Below are 13,694 nucleotides of genomic sequence, written 5' to 3' on the forward strand. Positions count from 1 at the left end.
TCTAAGACACTATCCCCATTGAGTAGATTAACACAGGAGAGTAAAAATATTCTGTGAAAAAACTCTAAAGATCTGATAATAACTGATTGCACCTGAAATCAATTAGCACCACTTACGGATTTTTACACCAGATATGCTTAAAGCAGTGGTTCTCAAATTGTGGTCACCAGATCAGCAGCATCAACTGGGAACATGTTGGAAAGGTCAAATTCCAGAGACCCACCTCAGAGTTACTGAATCAGGCACCCTGGAGGGGAGCCCAGCAACATGTTTTAACAGGCCCTCCAGGTGATTCTAGGTTTTGCTGTCCTATTGCATGGCTTCTAAACTGAGCTACAGCTTTATGTTATATATTACACATAACTTCAAGTAATAGTACACACATACCCACACCTTTAAACACACAGATACATAAATACATATAGAATAAAGTTGAGAATTTTTTATTCAGTCCCGTCTAAAAGGCTTTTGCTTCTCTCTGGGTCTAATGTGAAGACAATGATAGTCTACAATCAAGAACTCAGTTATGATGTGTATGTATATTTTCCATGTTGCTGCAAATTGTAGGATTTTATTTTTCTTTTTATAGCTAAATAGTACTCTATTGTGTATATATGTCACAGTATTTTTTATCCATTCATCTACTAGTGGGCATTTAGGTTGATTCCATGCATTGGCTATTGTGAATAGTGTTGCAATGAACATGGGAGTGCAGGTGTCTTTTTGATATAGTGATTTCATTTTCTTTGGGTATATACCAGTAGTGGGATAGCTGGGTCATAAGGTTAATCTATTTTTGTTTCTGTGAGGAACCTCCATACTGTTTTCCACAATGGCTGTACTGATTTACATTCCCAGTAACAATGCAGGAGGGTTCCCTTTTCTCCTCATCCCCATCAGCACTTGTTATTTTCTGTCTTTTTGATAATAGTCATTCTAAATGGAGTGAGGAAATACCTCATTGAGGTTTTAATTTTCATTTTCCTGATGATTAGTGGTTTTGAGCATTTGAGTTCCTTATATATTCTGGATATTAGCCTCTTGTCTGATGTGTAGTTTGCAAACATTTTCTCCCATTCTATAGGTTGTCAGTTCATTTTGTTGATAGGATCCCTCACTGGGCAGAAGCTTTTTAGTTCGATGTAGTCTCATTGGTGTACTTTTGTTTCAATTGCCTGTGCCTTTGTAGTCTTGCTCAAAAAAGTACTGCTGAGTCTCATTTCATGTATCACCCCTCCTATGTTTTCTTCTAGTAGTTTCATAGTTTGGGGTCTTAAATTTAAGTCTTTAATCCAATTTGAGGCGATTTTCGTGAATGGTAAAAGATAGGGGTCTAGTTTCAATCTTCTCTTAGTGGATATCCAGTTTTCCCAACCCCTTGTGTTCAAGAGACGATCCTTTGCCTACTGTATATTCTTGGCACCATTGCCAAAATTCAGTTGGCTGTAAGTGTGTGGATTCATTTCCAGGCTCTCTCTGTTCCATTTTTCTATTTGTCTGTTTTTATGCCAGTAACATGCTGTGTTGGTTATTATATCTTTATAGAATATTTTGAAGTCAGGTAGTGTGATAGATCCAACTTTGGTTTTTTGTTTGTTTGTTTGTTTGTTTGTTCAAGATACTTTTAGCCATATAGGGTCTTTTTGTGGGTCCATACAAATTTAACAACAACAAAAAAAAAGAATGTTATAGGTATAGCAGATTATTTTAGACTAATAATAACTTAATTTTGGTGTCTAAGAAAAAAAAACAACTCTATGCTTTAATGTCATTACCCCTTTACCTTTTGAAATTCTGTTGTTTCAAGTTGCATCTTTTAATATCTTTTATATAATTGTTGTATTTGTTGTTGTCTTCTGTTTGCCTTTAGTTTTCATACTAAGGATATAAGTGGTTTATTCACCACCCTTTCAACTTTATGTTCTCTATGTACTTACATTATTCGTGAGTTATGTAACATCAGATGTTTTCTTGCTGCTCTTTAGGCCTCTCAGCAAGGGCAGGAAATAAAATTTTCTGCCTGACATGGCCTGACCCATCTCAGATGCTAAAGGAGAGAAAAGCCAGGAAGTCCCAGTTCAGGGAGCTCCTTGGGTCAACTTAATTTATAACTTGCATTACAACAAAACAAAAACAACAACAATGGTAAAAATGAGAAAGAAAGAATTTTTTAAAAAGAATAACTCATATTCCCACTCTTCTACAATTTGGCAATTAAATATAGATGACCTTTTTGTTCTTATATATTTCTCACCAAATGACTCAGCTATGGGAATGCAATATTTGGAAAGAGTGGGAATTATTGTCTGGTCTTTCAATCTTCAGAAATAAATGTATATATACATTTCACATGGAAAATCTACTAAGTCTTTAAAATTTTGATTTTTGAAGGTGATCTTAGATTTCAAAAGCACAATCTCTCTCTCTTGGGGGCCTACAGATAAAAATCTCAAGGGCTTTATTTTCCAATTCTTAACCAATTTTATTAGCACAATTATTTTCTCATTGAAGTACAGAAGTGTGTATTTATTAAAAAAGTAATATATTTTTAAAAAATATTAACTAGGTTTTTCTAGGGATGATATTAAAGCAATTTTATTTTATCCTTTTTTCTGTATTTTATAAAATGTTAATGAGAAGACTGTGGTATTTGTGTAATCAGAAAATAAAATATATATTTTTTGGTCCCACTTATTTGTAAGAAAATAGAATGGTTGATCCTTACAGTTTTCCAGGCATTTGGGGCTAATTTCTAGCCCTGCATAGAAGACAGACCTCTATGTTTCCTGAGGAAAATCTACACCAGATTCTACAAAGGTGATTCTATAAAGTGATATAAAGGTAAGATTCAGTTTTGAGTTTCACGTTCCTTTGAACTTTTCTCTGGTAACTACTGCCATCATCCAGGTGAAAATAAGGTAGGACTCTTTGACAAAATTATTCTCAACAAACCCTTATCTGGTATCTTTTCCAATAAATCTAGAAACTTGAGATGCTGAAACTAAGCTCTGGGAAAAGTTCTGGGTGGTTGGCAGAAGCCAAGAATGAACAATGCTTCAATAATCTGGTTTAGAAATTTCACTTTCCTCACCTTCAGCACATGCTTTTCTGCAGTATCCTGACTTGAGGCTGCACTCTAAGGAATACCCCATGTTCGGCAACAACCACATAAGAGCAGACCAGGCAGAGCCCTCCATCCATATCCTGTGTGTCACAGAGAAAGGTTTTCCCTCTGCACCCTCCACAAGGCTTCTTCTCATTTGGGTGGCCTTTTTGAGAACTTCCCCTTTTTATGCAGATTAATATCAAAAATGATTTTGCCCAGTATTTACTAAATATGATTTGTAGATGCACAAACAAAAAGAACCTAAAACACAAAAATTATACCAAATTGGATGGTGCAATGTGGAAATATGGGCCTTCAATTTCCACTATAAGTATACCGTGCTGGTGGTGAGGTGAGAGGAAGTGTTGGAAAAAGCAGCTGCCCTGAGTTATCCTGGGCTTCATAAACCATCAGAAGGACCAGGAGACCATGTGGCTTTTCCCAGAATGGCAGTGTTACATGAAGACAGCACCTGGTGTATTATTCAGGGTTCTCCAGAGAGACAGAAACAAAAGTATATGTCTGTAATAAATATATGGCAGTGGATTTAGTAGGGGAATTGGCTCACAGGATTGTGAAGGCTGAGGAGTCCCACGATAGGCCATCTGCAAACTGGATGCCCTTTAGCGTGGCTCAGTTGAAGTGTGAAAGCCTCAGAACAAAGGAAGCCAATGGTGCCGTTGGTTTAAATGCTGGAACACAAGAGCTGAAGAGTCTTGAGTTCTGATGTTCACAGACAGAAGAGCTGAATGTATCCCAGTTCTTGCAGATAAAGAAAGATTCATCTTTTCCTCTGTTTTTTTTTTTTTTTTCCCTCTCAGGGTCTCCAGCAGATTGGATGGTGCCCACTCATCTTGAAAGCACATCTTTCCCACCTAGTTCATTCAGGCCCACGTGCTAATGTCTTCTGGAAACACCCTCGTAGACACACCCCAAAATATTGCTCTACCAGCTTTCTAGCAAAAAGGGATGCTGTATATAAGGGAAATTTTAGCAACATTAATAAAGCACACAGTTCTACCTTCATAATCCATGAATACTCCTATTAGATCAATCACCCTTGGCACATAATGCCATAAAAATGGGGAGATGGAAAAGACATTGCAGTGAATGTCCTCCTTAACACATCCAAGAAGAAAGAATCCCTCCTTCTCGTCTATCTTATCATAACTATTCTTCTCTTTCTAATAATCATTACAGACACCAAAAGACAAATTCCAAGAGTCCCCCACATCCACCTCCCAGTAATGTCTGCCAGAGGTAAAAGTCTGCACACCCCACGCAAGAAAACATCCAGGTTTTGGAGAGATATAGGATGCATCATGAGGATCACATCCAAGACTAGTCCTTCTCAACTCTCCAGATAGGAGGACTTGACTATTGACTCTTTGAGGATCCAGAGAAACATCCACTCAAAAAAGAAAAAGCATACATAGACATATATGTAAATAATGAAAATTTAAAGCCCTGAGATAAAAGTTGTTCTACCAAAAGGTTAATTTCCTGAAAAATATAAGGTTACAACAGTGAGAATAGCTTAGGTTGTAATATCTAATAAATTATAGGGATGATGAAAACATCTACAGAGCAAACAAATCCCTAACCAAAAATATTGAAAATTTTTGAGAATTCAAATATTGAGAGTCAAATGTAAAATCAATCTCTTTCAATTCAGTTTTCAAATCAAAATAGCCAGTAATTTATCTCCTGAACTTTCTTTTTAGTTATACAGGTTAGTATCAGAAAGACATTTCTTATTTCTAAGTAATAGTGTCATCATTTTGAATGAGATGTGAAGATATTCCCTTATCTAAGAACCTCTAAGGGAACTGGAAGAAAATCTATATGTCCATATGTGCATTTTGAAATATAACATGCAGCTTTTTATATTGTAAGCTGAAATTATTTTTGTTTTTATTACTACTTTAGTCTATAAGAAATTCCTTTTACGTTTTTACATTGTAACTCATATTTTTTACATTATATGAATACAATCTATCCACTGTGAAAAAAATTAAAAACAAACAAGCTCTAGCAAGCTATATATCCCCCCAAAATTGCTTAACAATTCAAAATTAAATATACTGAATAAATGTATAATTTTGTATGTAACAGTGAGAAATTAAGCTGAAATCTGATCACTGATCCATTTATTAAAATTTTCATTTTCTATGTGTCATTCCTTTTACTAACTGTATGACTCACTACATATGAACCTGGGTCATATTTATGTTTTGCACTATCATTAACTCTTGATATTGTAAATCTGCCTGTAAGGACATACTCAGTTAAAGGATTGCATAGTTATATGATTCATTTCTGAAAATATCTAAAACCATTAACAAAGGGGAAAATATTTCTCACGGGCTCCTAACAATAAATACTAGATCACGGGAATACAGCCAATGGGTTGACACTCACCTTGGAAGTGGTTGAGCCCATCCATCAGTCCAGTGATAGGCCCCACACTGATCTCTGGATGCAAAGGTTGGGGCGTATGCACCAGCACTGATGTACTCCTGCAAGGACAAAGATGCAGGGCAGCCATAAAAAATATTATTCTTATATATAAGAGACTTCATCAGAATACTTTTAATGCACTAATTTTGAAATTTAAAAATTACCACCTTGTCAAATTCTTATTCACAATTCCTGAATTTTTAAGTATATTGCTAAAATGTCAGCATTTAGTCTAATTGCTCCTGCTATTGCCCAGAAATCTGTAAAGATCCTTAGTCTCTTATGCCCTTGAGCATATTCAGGAATGAAATTCTGGTGTCCATTAGCAAACTTCGCTGAAATCTCCATCTGGAAATGAGGGGTTCTCTGAAGACTGGTGTGTCTGTTGCTATCTTCACAGGGTAGAAATTGCGGAACTTCTCCAGACAGGGAGATCTGCTTCCTAAAGCAGAGCTTTCCTAGAGGAAAACACAGCTGTTAACACCTTAAGGGTTTGTTTCATCTATTTTTCAAAACTTGTGCATATAGAGTCTGTTAGTATACTCTCTTTCTCTCTCTTCCTTTCTCCCCAGCATCTGCTGGCAACCTCTGTGAGGTATTTGACTTTTTCACCACCTACAAAACTCAGCGGTCCTCCTTCATACGTGTAGGCTTTGGAGAACTAAAAAAAGTCAGGAATGAAGGGACAATTTTTTATCATTTTGTTTGTTTGTTTTTGCAACATTTGTATTAAACCTGCCAAATAAAATCACTCAGCATGACACTAAAAAGATGTATACCTGGATGGGAGAGGGGAAAAGTAGATCCAGGCAGATATTGAATTAATATCCCAATAAATTATGCCATCACTTTAGTAGATCCTGCCTGATATTTGGGGAAACTCTGAAAGATCATCTGCTGGAATCCAGGTACACACTCACCTGTGCATTATGTCTCCAAAAGCCCGTGAGAAGAAAAATGAAACAGTGCTTTTCACAAGATACCTCTTCCACTAGGTCTGGGGTAAGATTGTGAAATGGTTTCAGAAGTTATTATTTCCCCACTGTCTTTCTTCCTGGGAAGCATTTTCTATGTCCTAACAACAACAACAACAACAACAACAACAACAACAACAACAAACAACAACAAGAAGAAGAAAATCAGTCTACCCTACTGTCATAAATTAATGTCCTGGTAAAATCTGATTTTTGAAGACATTCTCAGTGTGAGACAAGGGGGAGGAGGCCTGGGGAGTCTCTGTGCTCTGCTATAACTATGAATAAGTTAATGAGCCATCGTTCCCAGGCCCTAACTAATTCCAAAGTTGGTATACCCCAAAATGATAGTAATGCAAGCCTAGATTCCCAAATTGCTCCATCTTTCTATGTCCATGAGTTAACCTAAATGTCAATAAACAGCTTATTCTTTTTCGAATTTTCAAAAAGTCAAAATATATTATTAATTTTTAGGTGGGAAGTATTTCTTGAGGATGTTACCTTAACCATTCTACAAAATTCTGTTGTTCATGGATAAAGTAGGAGGGATCTCTGGTTTGTAGAATCCCTTAGAGAGGCAATGTCCTTGAAACTAAGTAGCTGCAGTTTTAGAACGATGTTTTTGGAAACAAATGATGAAAATAGAATAGGAGATGGATTTCAGTTGAGACAGAAAAATAACTTCACATGAATGTTCAACATCCTGATACCCCATTTGTCAGTCATTACCTGGAACAGCTCCATATCTGTTTCCTTCAGTTCCTCATATGTCCTTAATATCTCCCTCTTTGGAGCCATTCTGAATTTACTTTCCTCGAGTTGCTAAAAAATGTCCTTGCCCTCCTTTCATAGTCTCTCTAACTGATGTTGCTCCTCTTCATGAAGAATTGCAGGCATCTTCTGACGTTCAGCTGTGGTTGCTTCTCTCCTTAAACTCATAACCCTGCAATGACACTGGGGTAGTCAAACCATCAACCTATTTCTCCATCTCCTACGGAATCTCATTGATTCTGTTTTGTATCAATTATTTTTAACCCTCCAAAAAAATTTTATTCCAATTTTTTTTGCATTAGTCTACTTCCAGGGAGAGGTCTGACCACTTATGACAATTGAAACAAAACAGGGAAATATATATAATAGACTGCATTAAAATTGATTACAGAATTCTGTAAACCTTGAGTTGACAAGAGGCAAAGCCTCAATGTCTTCAGCAAACTGCTTTTGTGTGGGACAGCAGGGAGTGATGATCGATTAGGGGACATAAATGGAGCATTACCTCAGCAAAGTTGACTTTCCTCTGATCACACCGGTTGGCTGTTTTGTATAATCTCTCTGTGTGGATAATACTCCCAATCTCCTGAAGAGCATTCTATCCTATGCTATTTCATAAAATGGCAAAACTCGCCCGGGGATTACCAGAATATGCATAAGTAAGTGATTGAACAAACATAACGATGGGAGACAAGGAGCACATATCACTCAGCTGAGAGAAATGGTATATGCAGGGGACATTTCAATGTCTGGACTGCGTTGCCAAGAAAAGCATTCCCGTGTCTCAGGATGGACCCTCCCCCTCACCTGGAGCAGCCCCGCGGCAGGCTTCTGGCACGTCTCAGCCAGCTCTCTGTGCATTTCTTCTAGGTGTTCTTTCTGTTGGGTCATCCTGACTTCACTGTTCCTGAGTTGCTGGAAAGTCTCCGCTGCGTCTCTGTCTATTGTCTCTAGATGGAGTTGCTCCTCCTCGTGGAGAAACAGATGTATCTTCTGACATTGAATTTTGATCGTCACCTTCCGTAAAGCCACATAGTGCTGCAGAGATATTCAGTTAAAAAGATCACATGTCCTCATTCTCAACAGAAAACTTACAGCTTCAGGTATGATTTCCTTACAACTTACAACTTCAAATATATCAAGCAAATCATTTCTAAACTTTCTGCCTCAGACCTTCAAAGGGTCTTGAATATTTTCCAGTCTTTTCTGGCCATCCTTTATGTTTCCCACCCACTCTTCCTATTTAAATCAAAATTTACAGAGTCTGAGCTTCTCTCCCTATGATGCTTCTACATAATTCTTACTACACCAATTACTTTCTCTACTTCCTGAATCTTCTTACTTTCCTGTTGTTCCTTTGCCTGATTTTTCTAAATATTTCAACATATTTAAGTATACATCATATTATATAGATTTTTAAAAATTACTGTATTTTTCTGCTATGTACTATTCTATTTCTCTTCTCTCCTTCACACTAAAACTTAAGACAGTTCAAGGCTGTCTTAACCTCAGTGTTGGAGAAGGTTTATCCAAACCTTCAAAGTTGAACTATAAATACCTATCACGTCCCGTTTATCCAATATACTAGTATTCTTTGCATTAGTTTGTGTTGATCTGTATACTTGTAATAACTGATGTACCACTTGAAACCACTACTTTTCCTGGGAAGAAACCACTATCCTTTAACGTGTAATTTGACTTTAAATAGTATAAGCCAGCATTATGTCAATTTGCATAAAAACAAATAAAACATTTTCATTCTTACCGCTAATGAATGGATTTTACTAGTTTCCTGATTTAGATGGTTTTGCATTTCCTGAGTCATTTTCCGTATGGTGTCCATTTTCTTTAGAAATTTCTCCTGCAAAATAACCAAGAGCTTTAGTGACAAAGAAGATATTGTAGATTTCATCCCATTATCTATAGGAAAATCTGTGGTTGAGCGAATAGTAGTCTTGAGTTAGAATGGAGTGGTCAGGTTTTTCCATGATAAGCAATTTGATTCTAATATTTGGGATATTAAATGTGACGGAAATATTTAATAGAGAGTTTTAAGTCACCCTGCAGATAATATAATCCATCTCCTGAGAAATTTGTTTTTATATAATCTTTCTATAAAGGAGTTCTGCTTGCAGCAGAAGCCAGTATTCCTGCTACTAGCCACCTGCTCCACATCCGCACCAATTCCCCATATTTGGACAATGTTCCTAAGGAAAATTCCCTTACTGAGTGCTAAGCCCAACCATGATTATAGTATCACATTGATTAGCAACATGGAAAGGACATATCGATAGCTTGGGATTTATATTGAAAAATTACCACCTCCAACATCTCCATTCTCATCAACTTCATTATCATAAGTCCTCATCTCTCTCTCTCTGATTTAGAATCCTATAGATTCCAAATTTGCTTTAGGGGTATCACATACCCGGTATTCCTCCGCAGCACATTCTATCGAACTGTGGCTGTGAGCCCTGTGCTCCAGTGATTCAGAGCAGGGTCCACAGAGCAGGTTTCTGTCCACTTCACAGAAGAGCCCCTTTGCCTCCTTGTGTGCCACACAGATCTGGTCCTTAGAGCTGTCAACGTGACAAGGCCTGGCTTGTCTAGCAAGTGAAGCCAGCCTCTTGAGTGCAATATTGGTTTTGAAGTCTGGCTTCTCTGATATTTCCCTGCACTCAGGGCAGCACATTGACGTTTGGGCTTCCTCCCAGCAGAGGTATAGGCAGGGCCTGCAAAAGCTGTGACCACAGTTGATGGTGACAGGGTCTATGAAGTAGTTTATGCAGATGGAGCATGTGAGCTCACTCTGGAAGGCTTGCAAGGTATCTGAATCCATGTTTCTGAAAATAAAATCGAAAAAAAATTTAAAGAGAGAGAGAGAGGAGATAAAGTTATTCTTGTGGAAGTTATTCTTTGGAAAAAAGCTTTTGGATAGTTCTACTTGTCTGCTTGAGCTCTGTCCAATCTACACATTAATTTACCCTCAGTAGAAACCTAGGCTTGATAAATATAGACAGACTGGATTTATACTGTGATACAAATGAGAACGTGAGATGAGATAGCCCTCTCATATCCTTTTTGTTTAAAAAAAAAAGCAGTGTTCTCAATCATACCTAAATTACTTGGACAAGCTTAAATCTTGGGGCAGAGGGTAAAAGTTGGGATGATACTAGAGTTATTTGTATTAGCTGATTAATCCAGAAGCACTTCCAAAATCTCTCTGTCTCTCTTTTTTTCTCTCCCAATGACTCCATGATTGTAATAAACAACACAACTCCTAGTCTCTCTGCTAATAGTCCATGCTCTCTGCCTCCTATGTCACTGATGCAGTTTTCCAAAGACGATGAAAAATTGATTCAGTTTACTCTAATTTAATCAACGTTAACTTCAACTTTCAATGCCTAAAACTATAAACAGTTGAATTTATTCTTTTAACTTAAAAATCAAACTCATCCTTTCAAAAAAAGCAAAATGTAAAAATTATCTATTATTTCTAGTTTAGGAAAACAGTTTTCCCAGAGTCAATTCAGACCATCAGAGAGAGTACCTTTACTTTCAGAAAAGGTAAATATTCATCCTACAGTGATAATCAGTAACAATTAATCGATTACCTTTTAAAAAAAATAGATAAACACAGGGCTTTCTGCTCTACACTAAAGAATGCAGAGATAGGTTAATGAACCACAAATTAATCTTTATTTCCAATATTTCCTATGGTGATCAATGCTACTTCTTGGGAGCCCTTACCAGTTGGTTGGATTGTTTTTGAATACTTTTCAAATTTTAGTCTGCAAACTGAAGAGTTTAAAGAGACAGCAAATAGGAATTTTACAATGTTTTGTAATGAATTCAACACATTTTATGTTAATGTGTATAAAAACTAGTATATTAACACATTATATTTAACATTTTAGGTGGTTATGGGTTTCATAGTTGCATAAAAACTGCAGAAAATTATTTTTAAGGCCTAAAAAAAATCTAATATAGAAACTAATGGAATAAAAATAAATCAAATAACTTAATATAACTCAAACCATATATTACAAATGCTCTAGTTACAGATACTTTACATTGATGTCATTTAAAATAATTAGGAGCTACTTATTTGATTAACAAGACCCAAATGGGCTGACAGGTAAATTTAAAGTATTTCTGTAAAGAAAAGTAAGCATGAAGGCCTTTACTCTCAATTCCATACGCACCAGAGTCTACTATGAGCGGTCTCACGACTGGAACCTCTGGAAGATCTGTTGATATCAAGGTCAGCAGTAACTCTCAGCTCTTCAACACCTGGCAGCTGGAAATTCTGTCGTCCCTGGAGAAGAGGTCTTCTCTGCACGAGTGTGCTATTTAAGTGATTAGATTCACCTAAGACCACACCCACTTCTAGGAAATAGATGATTAAGTTATGCAGAAAGGTGTGAAACTCCTGATTGGATTTACAAACTATAGAAATCAACACCGGGGGCTGAGAGTAACAGTAGAGGAGGTTTGTGGTGAGACTAAAAAACGTTGACCTGATGCAGGTTTTTCAAAGAGATATTTTAAATGAAGCAATTATTTCATTAAATAAATTTTTATTCTATAAGAAATGACCTCACAATTTTTAACATTTGGTTTGTTACTCTACTTTTAAATTTATAATTATTAATTAAGTTCCCAGCCATTCTTTATCTGAATATGTCCGACAATAAAACATTAACTGAGATAAACAACACATCTGACTGTGTAACTGTATCACTTTAAAAAGTGCATCTAGAAACACAATTGTATTTTAAACTACTGTATCTTTAATAGTTGATGGAATTACTTATAATAATTAACTTGTAATGATTAGTTATATAAAAATAAAATCGATTTTTTGGATTCATTCACCTTGATGCATAATTTGAAATCAGATACTTTACACATGTATATATACATATATGTGTGTGTTCATATATGACATCCACCACAACGTGTGTATTTATATTAAAAGTACTATATGAGGCTACTTCAAAAAGTTTATGGAAAGACTCGTACATCTCTTAATTCATGTCTCTCAATTTTTACATAAACTTTTTGAAGCACTTTCGTATATAATAAATAATTATTTAAACAATGATTATGTATATACTCATCTTTAATAAATAACATTTAGAAAATTATTTACAATAGGTGTCCCACACTACCTATATTTTGTTGTCACCTATCAGAGTTTAAGAAATTAGCAATGCTTATGTATAAGTTGTGTCAATAAGTTATCTAGCAACTGGGGATTTATATCCTTTTTAGAAACCTATGAAAATAGTTTAATCCTGTTAGAAATTGGAAAAGTGAACAACTAAATAAATGTCACCATTTAAATATAATCAGATTGAAAAAAATTATAAAAGCTAGCATATCCTAGAAAGAGATGAAGTGTTTGTCCTCTTACCAATATATAGTGATATGAATTAATAAGTTTTCTTAAGTGTCATCTGACCAGCAATTATTCTTCAAAAAAAGGTATCCTAGGAGATTAAGAAAAGGTTATCATATGTGTGGACCTTTCCAAAAACTTTTTTCTTTGAAAACTGCCTCAATCATTTCTTACAATGTTGCATATCATCCACGTAAATAGAGAGAGGAAAGACATTCTAGTATTCTCATTTTTAAGTAATTAAAGGGTCAGTGGTATAGGATACCTTCCTTTAGTGTTGTTAAATGGAGCTTCCCCATAAGAGGGACTTATCCAACATTTGCTTACAACATCACAGTTGTCCCCCAGTATCTGTGGGGAATTAGTGCCAAGACCCCCCTCAGTTACAAATTCTGAGGATGCTCAATTTCCTTATATAAAATGGAGAAGTATTTTATATAACTTATGCATATCTCCTCATATAATTTAAATTATCCCTAGATTAATTATAATACCTAATAAAATGTAAATGCTATGTAAATAGTGTAATACTTTGTGTTTTTATTTGTCTCATTTTTTATTGTTCGATTTTTATTTTTCAAATATCTCCAAGCCAGGGTTGGAATGAAGGGCTAAAATGAAGGGCTATGCCAGGATCATGTATTGAATACACAATATGGTAAATATGTCAAATCTTCCCAAATAGACCTATAGAGTAAATACCTTTCCAATTAATGGTCATATAGAGCTTTTTAATGCACGTGTGTGGAAAAGGAGAATTTGATTTATAATAGTGTATGTGTGACTGGGGCTCTTAGAAGATGCTTGTACTCTAGAGTGTAAGGGACAGGCTGCAACACTAAAAAGGAATTAGTGCTGCATTATCAGTCTTATCAACTCCATTCTTTCCGTACCTATAGACACAAATGAAACTGCTACTACATTGTTGCAAATGGCAGAGTTTCATTTTTTATGGCTAAGTAGTATTCCATTTTGTATA

The 13,694-nt window shown here is 35.7% G+C and overlaps 1 protein-coding gene and 1 pseudogene across 1 annotated transcript; both read right to left on the reverse strand.

The window, feature by feature from the left end:
• Positions 1 to 4,062: 4,062 nt before the first annotated feature.
• LOC134376232 (tripartite motif-containing protein 51-like) lies at positions 4,063 to 7,479 on the reverse strand (annotated as a pseudogene).
• A 130-nt stretch (positions 7,480 to 7,609) lies between these two features.
• LOC134376233 (tripartite motif-containing protein 64-like) lies at positions 7,610 to 10,150 on the reverse strand. Its single transcript, XM_063094854.1, has 4 exons — positions 9,740 to 10,150; positions 9,077 to 9,172; positions 8,119 to 8,349; positions 7,610 to 7,639 (listed from the first exon to the last, which is right to left on the reverse strand). Exons 1-4 carry the CDS (start codon positions 10,148 to 10,150, stop codon positions 7,610 to 7,612), a joined length of 768 nt encoding a protein of 255 aa, XP_062950924.1.
• Positions 10,151 to 13,694: the final 3,544 nt, after the last annotated feature.

This window comes from Cynocephalus volans, chromosome 4 (genome assembly GCF_027409185.1).
Source record: "Cynocephalus volans isolate mCynVol1 chromosome 4, mCynVol1.pri, whole genome shotgun sequence".
Classification (NCBI taxonomy): domain Eukaryota; kingdom Metazoa; phylum Chordata; class Mammalia; order Dermoptera; family Cynocephalidae; genus Cynocephalus; species Cynocephalus volans.